The 17,757-nt window shown below is 40.0% G+C and overlaps 1 protein-coding gene across 1 annotated transcript; it reads right to left on the bottom strand.

The window, feature by feature from the left end:
* Positions 1-5,483: 5,483 nt before the first annotated feature.
* Positions 5,484-16,523, bottom strand: Snx12 (sorting nexin 12). Its single transcript, XM_005339972.4, has 4 exons — positions 16,156-16,523; positions 8,731-8,826; positions 7,725-7,849; positions 5,484-7,336 (listed from the first exon to the last, which is right to left on the bottom strand). Exons 1-4 carry the CDS (start codon positions 16,318-16,320, stop codon positions 7,234-7,236), a joined length of 489 nt encoding a protein of 162 aa, XP_005340029.1. The 5' UTR covers positions 16,321-16,523; the 3' UTR covers positions 5,484-7,233.
* Positions 16,524-17,757: the final 1,234 nt, after the last annotated feature.

Genomic DNA, 17,757 nt, shown 5'->3' on the forward strand with positions numbered 1-17,757 from the left:
CACTAAATTGTGATAAAACCACATATAAAATGTTATACAACCATTGTTTTAAATAAGGTAAATTCCCAAGTATTAATGCAAGAGGAAGTATACAATATGTTGCATAGTGAAAAATTAAGTTTCAAAATTGTACATATAATATCCCACTTTGTTTTCTAAAAAACTATACACAAGTGTGGGGGTATTCCTACATGTATGATGGGTACTAAATAAATATACACACATATAACACACACATTAAAAAAGGTCTAAGAATACACAGAACAAATTAAAAGTTATTTTTTGGTGAATAGAAGTGGGGAGGACTAAGGAAAAATCTTTCACTTTTTACTTGACACATTCATGTTTTGTTTGGATTTTGTCAACTTGTATTAATTACTTTTGAATTTTTATCACCACAAAACATTTTAACAAAATAGGCACTTTCATTATAAAAACAATCAACAGTTATAATTTATAAATTTTGAATAAGAATAACTCCATATAGATATAAGGTGACTATTGAAAACTTTTACCTAGAAGACCTAGGATAAAATTAGGGCAACTATAAATCCAATCAACAACATATTTCAATAGGGTGTTCATGACTTGATAGAATGGGATGTGGGCAAACAAAATGTAATCAGGATAAGTGAAGAGCCACTCATTTCTGGAAAAGTAAACAAAGTACACTACATTAAACTCTATCATACTCAGGAAAAAAATGTGCTTTTGCTTTTTTGGTAATATATTACCTCTGAGACTTACTCCACTCTTTGGCAAAAAGGGGAAGTCTTAAAAACTAGAGTTTTAAAATATCTCAGCAGGCTGGGGATATAGCGCAGTAGTAGAGAGTATGCTTAGTATGCATGAGGCCCTGGGTTCAATCCCTAGAACCAAAAAAGAAAGAGACAGAGAAACAGAGACAGAGATAGAGATGGAGGGAAGGATAAGGGGAGGGAGGGAGGGGGGAGGGAGGAAGGAGGAAAAGAAACCTCAGAGATCATTTACTCAAATCTCCTCATTTTATAGTTGATAAAATGGGCCCAAAATGGTGAAACAATTTGCCTAAGGTCCCCTAACCAGCTCCAGCCACCTCAAGTCTGGTTCCTATTCCAGTTCCTATTCCAGTACTATTTCTACTTTCTTTCAGATCTTTCTGAGTCTTCATTCTGGTGACTTATTATGAAATAAATTTTAAGTCTTGTGAATAGTAGATACTACCATACTTAAATATTAGAACAAAAATACATAAAATTAAAATGTATATGCCTCCCTTAGCATAGTTGTTAAAAAAGTTGACTGTATCTAGACAAAAGATTGTATTTTAGACTAAAAATACAAGACATTATTGATATAACATTTTCTTAAAAAGCAATAAATAAATAAAATTTCCAAGTACCTGACCATGTTACTACAGTTAAGAACTACTGTTTTCTCCTGATTTCTAATTCAACTTCACTTGTCAATGCTGTTTAACCCTTTACCTTCAGTTTCTCTAGTTCAAGTAGTTTATTGCCTATATGTGAACATATAAAACCACAATATTTAAATATCTATTTAGCCAGCGCAGTTGTACAGGCCTGTAATTCCAATGTCTCAGCAGGCAGAGGCAGGAGGATCATGAGTTCAAATTAGTGAAGCCCTAAGCAACTCAGTGAGACTTTGTCTACAAATAAAATATTTTAAAAGGGGGCTGGGGGTGTGGCTCAGTAGTTAAGCACACCTGATACCCAAAAAAGAAAAAGAATAGAAAGAAAAAGAAAATATCTATTTTTAAAAAGCCTGCAGCAATTTAAAGAGACCTTTTGTAATATCACAAACTTCTGTCTTGTAAGAAATGAGTTCTTTACATTTAAAAGCATAGAGCCAGGCATGGTGGCACATGCCTGTAATCCCAGAGGCTCCGGAGGCTGAGGAAGGAGGATGGCAATTTTGAAGCCTGCCTCAGCAATTTAGCAAGGCTCTAAGCAACTTACTGAGACTCTGCCTTAAAATTTTTAAAAAGAAAAGGACTGGGGGCTGGGGCTGGGGCTGAGTGGTAGGGCACCTGCCATGCATGTGTGAGGCCCTGGGTTCAATCCTCAGTACCACATAAAAAGAAATAAAGATACTGTGTCCATCTACAACTAAGAAAGTATTTTTTTTTTTTTTTTTTTTTTTTTATAAACTTTTTTTTTTTTTTTTTTTTTTTTTTTTTTTTTTTTTTTTTTTTTTTTTAAAGAGAGAGTGAGAGACAGAGGGGGACAGAGAGAGAGAGAGAATTTTAACATTTATTTATTTTTTCTTAGTTCTTGGCGGACACAACATCTTTGTTGGTATGTGGTGCTGCTGAGGATCGAACCCGGGCCGCACGCATGCTAGGCGAGCGCGCTACCGCTTGAGCCACATCCCCAGCCCCAGAAAGTATTTTTTAAAAAAAAGAAAAGGACAGGACTGGGAGGCTGGGGTTGTAGCTCAGTGGTAGAGTTAGAGTGCTCACCTCACATGTAGAAGGCACTGGGTTCGATCCTCAGCACTATATAAAAATAAAATAAAGGTGCTGTGTCCATCTACAACTAAAAACATATTTTTAAAAAGTTTTTTTTTTAAATAAAAAAGGACTAGAGATGTAGCTCAATGGTAAAGTACCTCTGGGTTTAATCTCTAGTGCAAAAAATAAAAATAAACAGATAGAAAGCCAAATACACACAGAGATAGAGTATACAGAGAGATACAGTTAACTAAAAGAAGAAATAAAAATAAAATGAATTGGGAGGCTAAGGCAGAAAGATCACAAGTTTGAAGCATGGCAACTTAGCAAGAACCTGTCTCAAAATGAAAAAGGCTGGGGATGTAGATCAGTAGTACAGTGCCACTAGGTTCAACCCCTAGTACTGAAAAAAATTAAAGTAAAATAAGGAACAACCCGGGCATAGTGGCCCATGCCTGTAATCCCAGCAGCTCAGGAGGCTGAGGCAGGAGGATAGCAAGTTCAAATCCAAACTCAGCAACTTAGCAGGCTCTAAGCAACTCAGTGAGACCCTGTCTCTAAATAAAATATAAAAAAGGGCTGGGGATGGGGCTCAGAGTTTAAATGCCTCTGGGTTCAACCCCAGTACCAAAAAAAAAATAATAACTCATAAAATAAGCAACAGGGGCTGGGGCTGGCTGTAGCTCAGTGGTAAAGTGCTTGCCTCGAATGTGTGAAGCACTGGGTTCGATCCTCAGCACCACATAAAAATAAATAAAGATACTATATGTTCATCTACAACTAAATAAATATTAGGAAAATAAGTAACAATTGTTTTCTGTATTAGCAATGCAAAAAATGATAAGAGAAATGAGGAGTGGTAGACAGCCAAGAAGGCAGCAGCAGAGAACCACAAATTAATTAGTCACAAAGAATTTATATTTTAAAAGTAAACTTGAATACTATCATGTATAAATGGAATAACAACCACCTAACCCTCAGGCTACAATTAAAGCAGTATCCAGTCTTACACTCTATGACTTTGGGACATATGAAGAACTTGGAGAGATTTCAGAAATAATAAAGATAAAAGGGTTAAAAATGAGCCAAGTGAGGAAAAATTAGAATTATTATTGTGTCTAAGAAAAGAATACAGGGGTGACTCAACAGTCCTCAAGGATATGAAGAAATCCATTTCAGTGAGCAGCTGGTCTGCATTTCCACAGCAGAAAGTAATTTTACTTAAATTATTACAGCATTTATTTCAACATAGAAGTGTCTCATCTAGGATATCTATCACATGAAAACTCCAGAGAAGTCAGAATGTTGTGCACCTCTCCTACCTTTACTAGTTCAACATCTCATCTCAAAGAATGGGTCAAAGGGTAGATAAGGCATCTTTGGAATGTGAAGATTTCAACGTCTTTTAGGTCTAGCTATGTTGAAAATTTGTTGTTAGCCTCTGTCTCCCAGATCCCAGTGAAAGGTTGAGCCCTTTATGTGCTATGGATAAAGAGGATTTGTTACTAGTAAATATCCAGATACATGTGTAAACTTGAATTCCTTATAAAAGAAAAGCATGCTTCACCTCTGTGTGGATGAGTGAGAGGGCTTGGATTTAGGGTTCTTGTGGGACTGAGTTACTTTGCTAAAATGGCCAACTTGACTCCAAAGAGAGGGAATTTACCTGGCCTCATATTTTAAAAAGAAAAAAATAAAGACTAGGCAATTAACCAGATGTGCCTCTTTTTTTATATAGAAATCTCTTGAACTGAAGTCTGAAGTATATGAAGAAATAAGATGCAATCATATTTCACTTATCACGACCACTTTGCCCTACCCCCAACCCAGCTTTTAGCACTTGCCTGGATACACAGAAGACTATTATTTAGCACTTGTTAAAAGAATGTTATCTCTTCAAATTTTCGTTAATACTTTATTTTATAGCAGCTTTTTCTAGATTCTCCAGTTCATTCTCTAATACTACTGCCTCTGAATGTCTTATTTCTTTTTTCTTCCTTTTGTTTCACACAAATACCTATTCTTCCCCATCCCCTCAGAATCTTTAGTCATCTCATTCCTTAACTACTAAAAACCTCCTAACTTCCTCAATTTGGCCCCCACACTTCTACTTAGAACCATGTTTGGAACACATCACTTTCTATACCTTCTTTCCATGCTGAACTACATTAAAACTAGCTTTGACTTTCCAAATGACAAGACTCCTACCTCCCCTCATTCCAACCCTTTCCAAAACCCACTCTAGAAAACCATTTCAGAACATATTGGTCAGATGAAAATATCCACCCACCAATAGTTCTCAGCATTCACCCACTTTTCTCCCTGCATCATATTTAATTTAACAACAACAAATGAAAGTGTCAACTGAGGTAAAAATCCCATGAAAGAAAACAGGGTTTGCTGGTAGTGTGTGGCTGTTTCAAAGGGTAAGTACATGCATGTGTTTATGTTTACGTACACGTACACATATAACATGCAAACACACACACACACACACACACACACACACACACCATATATATATACTTTTTTTTTCTGCCCAAATTAGCACAAACCTGCAAGTTTAAAAACCAAATCTGCTAAATGTAACTCAAACCACAGGTACTATACCTATGGTTAATGGATATACTATCTCTGTGACAAAGTCAACTGCAAGAAAGGATGGGTAAAGGCAGTGCAAGGTAACACACACCTGCAATCCCAGTGACTCAGGAGGCTGACGGAGGAGGATCATAAGTTCCAGGCCAGCCTCAACAACTTAGCAAGACCCTGTCTCAAAAAATTTGAAAAGGAACTGGGGACCAGTGGTAAAAAATGTTGGTTTCAATCACCAATGTAAATAAATAAATAAATAAAAGGATAGGTAAATATGACTATCACTGTAGGCAATTGGGATTCTGTTTTCTTTTTAATTTAAATGCAAAACTTACTTATTATCTAAAAACATTGGTCATGTTCTATGACTTCTGCACAATACCCAGCATATTCTAGACACTAAGAAATAATAAATTTTAAGGAGGAAAACAGAGGCTTGCTTCACAGTGGTTTAATATGAACAGAGTTGAATATGACATTGTCTGACAGAAGAATGAACAGTTCGCTGAATAAAAGCCCCGAGTCAAGATATATACACAGCAGAAATGGGGCTTCAGACTCTCAGCACTTGTGCACAATGAAAGAAGAAATCTTTTTAAAAAAATTCTATAACAGAGGATACAAATCAAAAAGGCAGCAACAACACCAACATTGGCGAGGTGGGGAAGGAAGCAGAGCCTCTCTCTAGGGGCTGCTCACCCCTGGCACAGGCTCAGCAGCTAGAGAGCTGATCTGTTTTAGGAAACTTCAACATTTATATGGGCTCCAAATCCCATGTCAAAATCCAATCCTAATCTTTCTGATCAGGGCTATGTCAGAATCATCAATCCTTTCCCCATGGACCTGTATGGAAAACTCCAATTCTTCTATGATAAGGAGTCTAAGCAAAGATCCCCAATTTTCACCTGGTTAACTTGCTTTCATCTCACCACTTGGGATGAATAGTGGGCCCCAGTAAACAAAATACTACCTCCCAGCAAAAGCCCAGTATAGTTGCCAGCCTCAAGAAGCTGCTTTAAACACTAAGATTTAGGAACTCCGTGCCCAGCTGCTAGCCCTAATTCAACTTCTGGGGAGAATGCTGGAGTTCCACAGGAAACAAGTGCAGGCAGTTCAAAAACCCTGTGACCAAGCTGGGAAGGGCAGTGACAATCTTTCCTGAGTCCCTGCCCCTGAGCGCAAAGTGCTTAGGAGAAATCAGAGACTATGTGGTTTGTGTGCTTCTGCCCTTGAGGCAGCAATAGATGGGATGGTAGGGGGAGGGAAAATGGAAGGAGGAAAGTGGTGATGCTCTTTCCTACCACCTGGAGAAACCTAGAACATGATCCACTCCCATAATTCAGGGAGTCACCAGGAAGCGGTGAGTTACCACCACCCCTTGAGCCACCAAACCTGCAAAGCTAACCCATAAAGTAGCAAAGGCTTGGGGAGAGAGAATTGCTGGCCCATACTGGCTCACCTGTTGATGAGCAAAAATAGGCAGCCAGAGTAGGGAGCCACAAAGGGAGAGGGGCTAGGCAATAGGAGCTCCCCTACTGCCCTATGGCTTTCTTCTGACTCTGCAGCAGCCATGATGATGGGCCAAGAAAACCCACACACCTTGTTCCACACAACAGACTGCTTAGACTCTAAGAGGATTACTGCCATGAAAAGCAACAAGGGAGAGAGAAAGTGACAAAAGAAACTGTAGAAAAAACTGGGAGCAGGCCTAAAGAAAACAAGGAAAGCTTTTGGGTCTCCACCACCTTCCCCAAAAAGAAAAAGTTCATGCAGGTAGGAAAGGCAGGGCTTTTCCCTGCTCAGAGTTCCTGGTTAAACCTAAGAATAAGAAAAATCCCCTGGACTTGCAGCATCAGAATGTATCCAAGTGCCTCACCAGCACAAGCCCCCCTCCCCCCAAGGTTAGCCTTCTGGCACAAGAAATTGCCTTCCAGTTCAATTCCCCCCTCCCACCCCCCCACTCCCAACCAAAGGGCATCTTCCTGTGGTTTCCCAATTCTCCTCAGAGACAAGGATCCTAGCAGAGTACCCACATGGTATAGTCAGGTACCAAGGGGCACAATGCCAGACAGTCTATCAGACCAGGGGATGGGCAGCCAACTTCAGATCAAAGAGAGAGAGAGGCTTAGTGTAAAAACCAATGTCATTTCAGCAGGAAAGTAGAGGGTAAGTGGTGAGAGGGACTCCTACTGGCGCACCTTCCCGGGGACGTAGTTCCTGTCAATTGCCTCCTCCTGTAGGAACATGTGTAGGCAGCGTTCGTTCTGAGCCAGTGGGTGCCCAGCAATTCTATAAAGAGACCAAGATGGTTATCGGTAATATTTGAAATCAGAGAACATTAGCAGAGGGGTGGGAGTGCAGACAGGGGAAGAAGGGCAAGGTCAGCCTTAAGGTGTGAACCACTGTAGGACAGCAGTAGGGTACTACCTCAACCCTAATAATGTAAAGGGGAAAGGAGATAGAAGGACAAGGTACAGAAATGCCTAGATATAATCGTTAACATGCAGTACTCTTTCAGGACCAGAATTTTGCTCAGAGGAATGGAGTTTCACTGTCTAGTCAGCCCACCACACAAACAGCACTACATCACAGTAGCCATTACAAAAGATGAGGTAGACAAAACAGAAAACCCATAATGGAAAAGTAACAAACAGGGCCTCCTGGGAAATGGGCTTACTTGTTAATAAACTGTTCAAGGCCCTGCCTCCTTTCTTCAATGAAAGATTCCTCAAAGATCCCTTCATCTCCTCGGAAAGGGAGCTGCCGCTTCAAAGCTTTCCCAGGCAGTGGTGGTACTACAATCTGTAGGGAGATGCAAAATATCACCCCATGGAAAAAGGAAAGAGAGCAAATTGATGGTAAAGCACTGTATACCTCATCTATTCATATTTTTCTTTCTTTTTTGTGGTACTGGGGATCCAACTCGGGGCCTTGAGGATGCTCTACCACTGAGCTACATCCCCAGACCCTGTATACCTCATTTCTTATTAGGCATAGGGTCCATCCTATCCCAAGCCCAGTAACTTACAAAAACTAAGACTATAAGAACAGTCAGGATAGCTCATATTGATCTGACTGTTTTTGTGGAAAGATGATTTTACCATCTCAAAAGAAAAGAAATAAAGTCCAAGTACTCCTACCTTTCCTTAACAAACCACCACAATTCAAGAATTTAGCTGGGTCTTTCTTGACAATATATTTTACATTTTTAGTACCTATAAGGGGTTATTTTGTACAACTTTACTAGCTACTAAGTGAAGTAATATTTTTTTAATTCTCTTAGCCAGGCACAATGGTGCACACCAGTAATTCCAGCAACTTAGGAGGCTAAGACAGGAGGGTTACAAGTTCAAGGCCAGCCTCAGCAACTCAGCAAGGGTCTAAGCAACATAGCAAGACCCTGTCTCAAAATATGAGATAAAAAGGGCTGAGGATGTGGCTCAGTGGTAAATTGCCCCTGGGCTTAATTCCTAGTATCAAAAACTAAACATAAGAAAACTAAAATTGTCCTAAACTTACCTCCTGCAGTTTCAAGGGGTATTCCCATGCCAAATATATTGACATTTGGTAGATAAAAGTGTATTCATTCTGTCCATTCCCTTCAAGATTTTATAGACTGTGCTTATGCCCTTTCAGCTTATGTAGATCTCCTCTGAAGGTACCTCACAGGGAATGGGCCATACCTTACTATCTCGCTCCAGCTCATTTTTCAGCCACTCAAAGTCACTGTAGCGCCTCCGTACACAGGACTCTTTCAGCTTAAAGATAGGTAGGTTTGTCTACAGGGAAGGAAGAATGAAAAGAGATGGTAAATATTATTCAACCCGAGGTGGCTACTGTCAGAACCATTGGACAGGTCCCAATTAAGAAATCTCCTATGGACCATGCACCTTTAAAGCTTAAACTACCACCAGGTGAATATCAACCCTTACCACATACAACCATGCTACAACTAGTAATCAGAAATCCCTTGCTGGTGCTGGGGAGTAGAGAGAACTTGGCTAGCATGCTTGAGGCCCTAAGTTCCATCCCCAGCAATGCAAAAAAATAAAAATAAAAATAAATCACTTGTTGCTTAGAATTTATCCTATAGACTTGCAGTCACATATAAATATGTAAATATAAGTTTTCACTGCATTTTATTGTTTATAATAATAATGTCCATCAACAGGCAATTGATGAAAAAGTCATGGTATCCCTGATAGTGCAATACTATACAACCAAGAAAATAATGTGAAAGATCTATATGTGCCAGTTTGGAAAAATATTAAGTGGTGGGCTGGGGTTGTGGCTCAGCGGCAGAGTGCTTGCCAAGCACATGTGAGGCCCTGGGTTCGATCCTCAGCAATACATAAAAAATAAAAATAAGTAAATAAAATTAAGATATTGTGTCCAACTAAAAAATAAATATTAAAAAATCATTTTTAAGAAAGAAAAATATTAAGTGGTAAAATCAAGGTACAGAAATATTTTAAAAGGGATATATTTGCATGTATTTATATTAACACAATATTTATGAAAATATACTGGTAACCGAGATTGGCTTTGGGAGTAACAGAAAAAGGGAATGGGTAAAAAAGACATTGTTCATTATAAAATTTATCATGTACACATATTACATTTTCCATTTAAAAATGTATCGAAGCTCCCTGAAAAGAGATATGCACCTGCAAGTTATACCTCCCTCTGCTTTTCCCATTCAAATCCTTTCCATTCTATAAGTCCTACCTCAACCTTAACAACATCCAGAAAACCTTTCCCAGCAATAACAGCTGAATATATTGGTATCTCTCCCCTCTGTATTCCTCTGACATTTATACTTAAATATCACCTGATACGCTACTTTATAAATCATGTTTATCTTGTCTACCTAACTAAATTATGAGCTCATCAAGATCAGGAACCACGGATACTTCTGCATCTCCCAAAATGCAAGTTACTTAATAAATACTCAATTGATTAATAGAGATCCTGTGTATCTATTTATCATCTCCTTACTTACGAAATGCAGAAGAAATAGCCATTACATAAGATGGCTTACCATAACTTCTCACTTTCATAAACTAGCTCATTCCACAACTTTTTAAAAAATATTTTTAGTTGTGGATGGACACAATACCCATTTAATTTATTTATCTATTTTGATATGGTGCTAAGGACCAAACCCAGTGCCCCACACTTGCGAGGCAAGCCACTGAGCCAAATCCTAGCCCCGCTCATTCCCACATCTTAACCATTAAGAAGATTCTTGGGTGGCGGCTGGGGGGGGGCGGGGGGTTGCAGCTGGGGCTGTGGCTCAGTGGTAGAGCGCTTGCCTTGCACATGCGAGACCCTGGGTTCAATCCTCAGCACCACATAAAAGTAACTACGTGATGGGCTGGGGATGTGGCTCAAGCGGTAGCATGCTTGCCTGGCATTTGTGCGGCCCAGGTTCGATCCTCAGCACCACATACCAACAAAGATGTTGTGTCCACTGAGAACTAAAAACTAAATATTAAAAAAAAATATCTCTCTCTCTCTCTCTCTCTCTCTCTCTCTCTCTCTCTCTCCTCTCTCACTCTCTCTTAAAAAAAAAAGTAACTAAATGAACTAAAGGTATTGTGTCCAACTACAACTAAAAAATAAACATCAAAAAAAATAAGAAGATTCTCCAGGTTCTAGTGGCAACAGGAACCCCTGACAAACAAAAAGACCTGATATTTACTCCCATCTATAATTTCTAAATAGAAATGATCAACCACAAGCCAGGCATGATGATGTACACCTATAATCCCAGTAATTAGGTAGGCTGAGGCAGGAAGATCGCAAGTTCAAACCCAGACTAAGCAACTTAAGAGAGGCCATAAGCAAATCAATGAGACCCTGTCTAAAAATAAAAAGAGCAGGGGATTTGGCTTAGTGGTTAAGTGTCCCAGGTTCCATCCCTGGTACCAAAAAAAAAAAAAAAAAAAAAAAAAAAAAAAAAGGTCAACCACATTATTGTTAATTTTGACCAGATTTCCTGCCAGCCAATTCAGATAGTGAATGAATAATAAAAGGAAATAATTATTTCCTTTCTCTACAACTGTCTATGTGCAAGAAAAGATCATCTCCCATCTCCCATCTCTACTAGTGAGTTACACAGTTCTTACTACATCAAGCTTTGTAATATAGGTCATTGAAAGTCAAATAACAAATGACATAAGTTACAACTTTGCCCAGCATCTTCAAAGTACAAGGAGTGTCAATGGGTTGAAATGGAGTGAGATACCTACACAGTAATATTTTCTCATCTAACCCGTTCTTTAAAAGAATAAATGAGGGGGCTGGGATTGTGGCTCAGTGGTATTATAGTGCTTGCCTTGCACATGTGAGGCACAGGGTTCGATACTCAGCAACACATAAAAAAATAAATAGATCATTTAAAGGTATCGTGTCCATCTACAACTAAAAAATTAAAATTAAAAAAAAGAATAAATGAAGGCTGGGGTTGTGGCTCAGCAGTAGTGCTCACCTAGCATGTATGAGGCACTGGGTTCAATCCTCAGCACCATAGAAAAATAAATAAAATAAAGGTATTATATCCATCTACAACTAAAAGAAAATTATAAAAGAATAAATGAGCTGGGTATGGTGGCGCATGCCTGTAATCCCAGTGGCTCAGGAGGCTGAGGCAGGAAGATTGTGAATTCAAAACCAGGCTCAGCAACCTAGCGAGGCCCTAAGCAACTTAGCGAGACCCTGTCTCTAAATAAAATATAAAAAGGACTGGGAGTGTGACTCAGTGGTTAAGCAACCATGGGTTCAATTCCCAGTACCAAAAAAAAAAAAGAATAAATGATAAACTGGAAATTGGTTTAATTTAGAAAGGGAAATATCTGGAAAGCAGAGGAGGGAGAAAGACTTAGTTTTTACAACATACCTTTTAATTTTGTACTGTGTACATATATTAACTATTCAAAATAAACCATTATAGGAAAAGTTACCAGAATCCTTAAGAGAAAAGGCCCTTTAGTATCATGTGATTCTATACTTCAATCAGAGTTCATTAGGAATACTGTGATTCTGGACTGGGGTTGTGATTCTGGCTCAGAGGTAGAGTGCTCGCCTAGCATGCATGAGACACTGGGTACGAACCTCAGCACCACATTAAAAAAAAAAAGATATTGTGTCCACCTACAACTAAAAAATAAATATTTGAAAAAATTAAAAAGAAATACTGTGATTCCCCAAACAGTAGGATCTTAACTAGTAGGTGTTCATAGAAGGCAACAAAGGACCAAATTTAAAAAAGAAAGAAAGAAAGAAAACTTGAGTATATTCTTCCAAAGCACAGCCACATGAACCACTACCATTTTTTGGACTTCTTCCTTTGACTCACAAAAAACTATTATTTCTCTACCCCCACAGGATAGAGACAGTAATGCCCTTTCATCTGAACATCTACCCATCTAAGAAAAAGGCTACTACATACTAGGAATAGTCCACCAGCTCCAACCTACCAATTATATAAGGGAGGCAGGACTGTGTAGCACAGGATATTGAGAGTCCTTTGGCTCTGACCAACACAAAACCAAGGGAAAGGAAAGAAAGAAGCAAAGTTCAAGTCCACAAGAAAACTAACATTGAAGATATTCCATATATATCATGAGAGGCCACCATGAAACCCCTCTAGTCCCCCCAATAGGAGCAGGACTCCTTCCCAAACAAAATGAAAGATAATAGCTTCAGCAACACTTATTATGTAGTGTTGGTTGGTGGTAAAGGGCAGTGGTAGAGCATGTATTTAGCATGTACAAAGCCAGAATTCAATGCCCAGCACCAGAAAACAAAATAAGTAAAAACAAATGATCTTATCATTTTTTTTGAAAAAATAAAGGAGTTCAATAGAATATTCAGCTGGGAATTGTAGTACATGCCTGTAACTCCAGCAAGTTGGAAAGTCAAGGTGGGAGGATCCAAAGTTTGAGGAAAGTCTCAGCAGATTAATGAGAAGATCCTGTCTCAAAATAAAATCAAAAAGGGACTGGGGAGGTAGCTCAGTGCTAGAGCACCTGTGGGTTCAATCCCCAGTACTACAAAAAAAAGTCTATACAACCACACAAATTAACATGGACAATACAATATTCAAACTCACAGAACAAGGATCCACCATCAATTCTGTCATTATTATACAATAAGAAACTGGAAAGGTTGGGCATGATGGCACATGCCTGTAATCCCAAAACTTGGGAGGCTGAAGCAGGAAGATCACAAGTTTAAGGACAACCTCAGCAGTTTAGGGAGGCCCTCAACAATTTAGCAAGACCCTATCTTAAAATTAAAAAATAAAATAAAAAGGACTAAAAATGTAGCTCACTGGTAAAGAGCCCCATGAGTTCAATATCTAGGACCAGAAAAACAAACTATGAAGGGACTGATGATAAGCTTTCTGAGTAGAAATATTTTGCATGTGAAATGTTTCCAAATAAGTCATGCCAAAGAGACTAAAGTATGGTGGGAAAAGCATGGGCTTCCACATGGGTTCCAATTCCAACCCTACCAATTATATTTATCTGTATTTAGGCAAGATACTTAAACTGCATTCCACCTTAGTTTCCCATTTGTAAAATGGGATTTGTTTGGGAGGGGTACTAGAGATAGAATCTAGAGGTGCTCTACCATTGAGCTATATCCCAGACCCCTTTTTGTTGAGACAGGGTCCCACTTAGTTGCCAAATTTGTAATCCTGCCTCAGCCTCCAGAGTCACTGGGATTACAGGCATGTGCCACCACACAGTATTTTGCAAGGATTAAGGTTGAAATTAAAATTAGTTCAGTGTCTGGAACACAGTAAGCATTAGATGAACAGTCTCTGTTATTAGAATACCTAGCAGACAGCTATTTCATCCATACTTCCTAAGGCTCTTAGATAATATATCAAGACAATGTCTCCAAAATCCCACAGCAGAGTCTTTATACTGAACAAGTTAAGTCCATCTCCCTCAGGTTATGTTCTCCACTACTAACAGTTCCCTGTTTCTATCATGTTTTGAAGGACCTAAATTTCATTCTTCCCCAGAGAGATTATTTCAAATAGTTCTTATCTAGGTGGGCATGGTGGCATATGCCTGTAATCCCAGCAACTCAGAAGGTTGAGGAAGGAGGATCACAAATTCAAAGTCAGCCTCAGCAACTTAGGGAAGCCTTAGCAACTTAGTGAGACCCTGTTCCAAAATAAAAAATTAAAATTGTGGGGCTGGGCTTGTAGCTCAGTGGTAGAGTACTCACCTTGCATGTGGAAGGCACTGGGTTCGATCCTCAGTACCACATAAAAATAAAATAAAGGTATTGTATCCATCTACAACTAAAAATAAAATAAAATAAATATTTAAAAATGAAAATGACTGGGGATGTGGCTCAGTGGTTAAATGCCCCTGGGTTCAATCCCCAGTACTGAAAAAAAAATTCTTATCTATATAAGACTATAAAACAAGTGTTTCTCATGCTTTGCTATTTACATTTCTTTCTTCAATTTGGACTTTGCCAACTTGGAATTTGGAGATCATTTCTCAATGAGATTTCAAAGCCCAGACAGGAGGTCACACTTTCTCATTCAATTCACTTACTCAAAAATGAAAGCATTGGCCTAGGAGCCATGGTGCATGCTTGTAATCCTAGAGGCTCTTGGGAGGCTGAGATAGGAGAATCACGTGTTCAAAACCAGCTTCAGCAATGGCAAGGTGCTAAGAAACTCAGTGAGCCCTGTCTCTAAATAAAATACAAAATTGGGTTGGGGATTTGGCTCAGTGGTTGAGTGCCCCTGAGTTCAATCCCTGGTACCAAAAAAAAAAAAAAAAAAAAAAAAAGCTGGGCTGGGGTTGGGGCTCAGTAATAGAGTGCTTGTTTCACATGCATAGGGCACTGGGTTCAATCCTCAGCACCACATAAATTAAAAAAATAAAGGTATTGTGTCCATCTACAACTAAATTTTTTTTAAAAAATGAAAGCATCATACTTTCAGGTCTTCAATGCTGTTTGAGGAGGATGCTATCCATAGAGAACACTCTGGCTCTCTAGACTGAGAAGAAAATATAAGGAAAACTAGAAAATAGTTCTTGAACTTTTTCACCTATAACCACTTCAACTGGGGGGAAAAAAAAAACCTTCAAACCATATACTTTATCTGCACATTCCAGCCTTGCACTGTGGACTAAGCACTAGAGAATAAAGTCCTCTGTAGTGCACATTGGAAGAAGCAACTCCTGGGGTAGTCCTGAAATGTCATGTATTAAGGCAACTACAGACCAGGGTCAGAATCCAAAAGGTTAATATACGACAGAAAAGGCAAATAGCCATTCATGTAAAGAGAACCCATGTGAGAGCCAACAAATATTGAAGCAAACATTCTGAATACTTCAATTCTAAAGGATCAGCACAGATGAGAGCTGCAACTGACAATCCACCAATCCCAGTGCAGGGCCAGGTTCACGGTGAGGCACAGCATGTGGTACCTGAGAAAACTTAAGCATAAAACATTTCTCTCCTTCAGATGTTAATCCTAAACAAATCAGGAAAGTACTTAGTCTCAAGGAGACTCTCTATTTGGCCTCCACAAACCCACTGTATGCCCTTCCTGGAGTCTATTTCCCCTTTAATCCAAGGCTTTGCTTAGCCCCGTCATCCCAAAGAGACCTCATTAGGAAGAAGCCCAGACTATCTGCCCTCCCTCTTCAGATTTCCCACAACCTAGTTTAGTTATGGGACCCAGCGATAACGCTTAGGCTTTCCATCCCCCAGCTCTCTTCCACCCTCCCTGTCCTTCCTTCTGTCAGTCATGACTCCTATCTACTTGAATTCCTCACTCTAATCTTTTTCCATCTTCCTCACTCTATCCAGCCAAGCTTCACTTCTTCCTCGTGTATACTTGTTTTTCCTCATCCCCGTCCGATGTCCCCCTGAGGAGTTTCCAGAATCCTTGGGCCACAACCGAGTGTGCAGATCTCTCTCCAATCCCAGTAAGCCCCTAACCCCTAAATGACCCCTTCCAGCGTCTTCTCCACCTTTAGTTGTCCCCATAGCAGCCTCCACCCGTCCCCCCCCCCGCCGCCCCGTCCTTCCTCAGCTGTCTCCCTCACCCCGTGACTCACCCGCATGCGAACCTCATAGGTGGTGAAGCGCGCACGGCCCACGCCCACCGTCTGTGGATTAAAGATGTCGATCTCCAGGAAGTTACTTGGCGGCCCGTAAGCATCGGTCAGGTCCTGCGGCTTCGAGTTAAGGCGCCTAGTGTCAGCTACTGCCGTGTCCGACATCTTTCCTAAGGAGAGACCGGGACTGGGGAAGGGGGGGTGGGGGACAGAGGCCAGAGGAAGGAGCGCGCACAGCCCCTCCCGTTTGCAAAATAACCAGCCAACCTACAGACAGCGGCGCCGCGCACACGCACGCGCACAGCACCCCGGCTACGGGCCCTGAGCCCTGCGCCCTGAATAGCGGCCACGCTGACGGCTGCAAACCCGGTACGGAGGAGGCCTCATTCAGACTTCGGGGTGGCATTTATATTGCCCCGGAATCTGCATCTCCAGTAGGCACCATCCAATACCCTGCGAAGCACCACCAGCAGGCTCTGCCAATCCTCACTCCTCGACCCAACAAATTGTCTTGTATCGTGTATCAATCAGGAATGGGCACTGCCTCACAAGCTAGGATCCTACAGTGATAGGCCAAAGCCTTGTGACCTGAATAAGCCTGGTTTTCCGCGAAAATAGAAGGATAGTCTCTGGAGGGTGGGGTTCCAATAATAGTACCAAGAACCTAGAATGCAAACCTGTCACTTATGACACTGATAGTTTCAGTTCACTTCAATTCGTGCCGTACACAATTGAGTACTGAGTGAGCATTACAGTGCCAGGAAAGCAGTGAGCTATTAGAATGGAGTTTAAAAAAAAAAAAAAAAAGATAATTTCTCATTCTCACTTCTCCGGAAAAGTGGGCATACCGTCATCCGTCCCATGCTGTCACGTAGACGCTAATTCCAGGTGTACTCAGTATCCCATTCTCAGCATATTTAATGGAATTTATTTCATACCTTTTATCTCTATTCTGCAGAACTCCATACTTGGCAATGCTCTAAGATTGCTTGCAACCCATAAGGGAAATAGAATACACATTTACATGAGAAAATCTATTAATATTGAAATTTATGAGACTAATTTACTAAATTACCATAGTAAGGGGTGGACAGATGGTAATTTCAGGTCATCTTTCTTCCTCCCTACACCTGACTTTCTCTTCTCAAAAAATATTTCCTATATCATTGATGGCTTAACTTAAACAAATCACAAAGCCCTACAACTTCATAATTAAGTTATTTAATTCAATTTAGTTGATATCTACTAAGCAAGTACTTACCTCCCAAGCATCAAGCTAAATACCAAAGACATAGAATTAAATAAGAGAGTCCCTGCCCTCAAGGAGTTAACATTCTAGCAAGGGAGAAAAATTAACCAAACTAATACAATGTTACAAATATAAAATAAGCAAATAGTCAAAGTAGAACACAAGACATGTATAATTGGAGGAATTAGAGAAGGTTTCCTGGAGGAAGAAACCTCTTTGTTGCCAGGCCTGCTGGCACCCCTATAATTCCAGCTACTGGGGAGGCCAAAGCAGGAGGATCAGAAGTTTGAAGCCAGCCTCAGCAACTTAGTGAGGCCCTGTCACAATATAAAAGATAAAAAGGGCTGGAATTA

Source organism: Ictidomys tridecemlineatus, chromosome X (genome assembly GCF_052094955.1).
Source record: "Ictidomys tridecemlineatus isolate mIctTri1 chromosome X, mIctTri1.hap1, whole genome shotgun sequence".
NCBI classification, from domain to species: Eukaryota; Metazoa; Chordata; class Mammalia; order Rodentia; family Sciuridae; genus Ictidomys; species Ictidomys tridecemlineatus.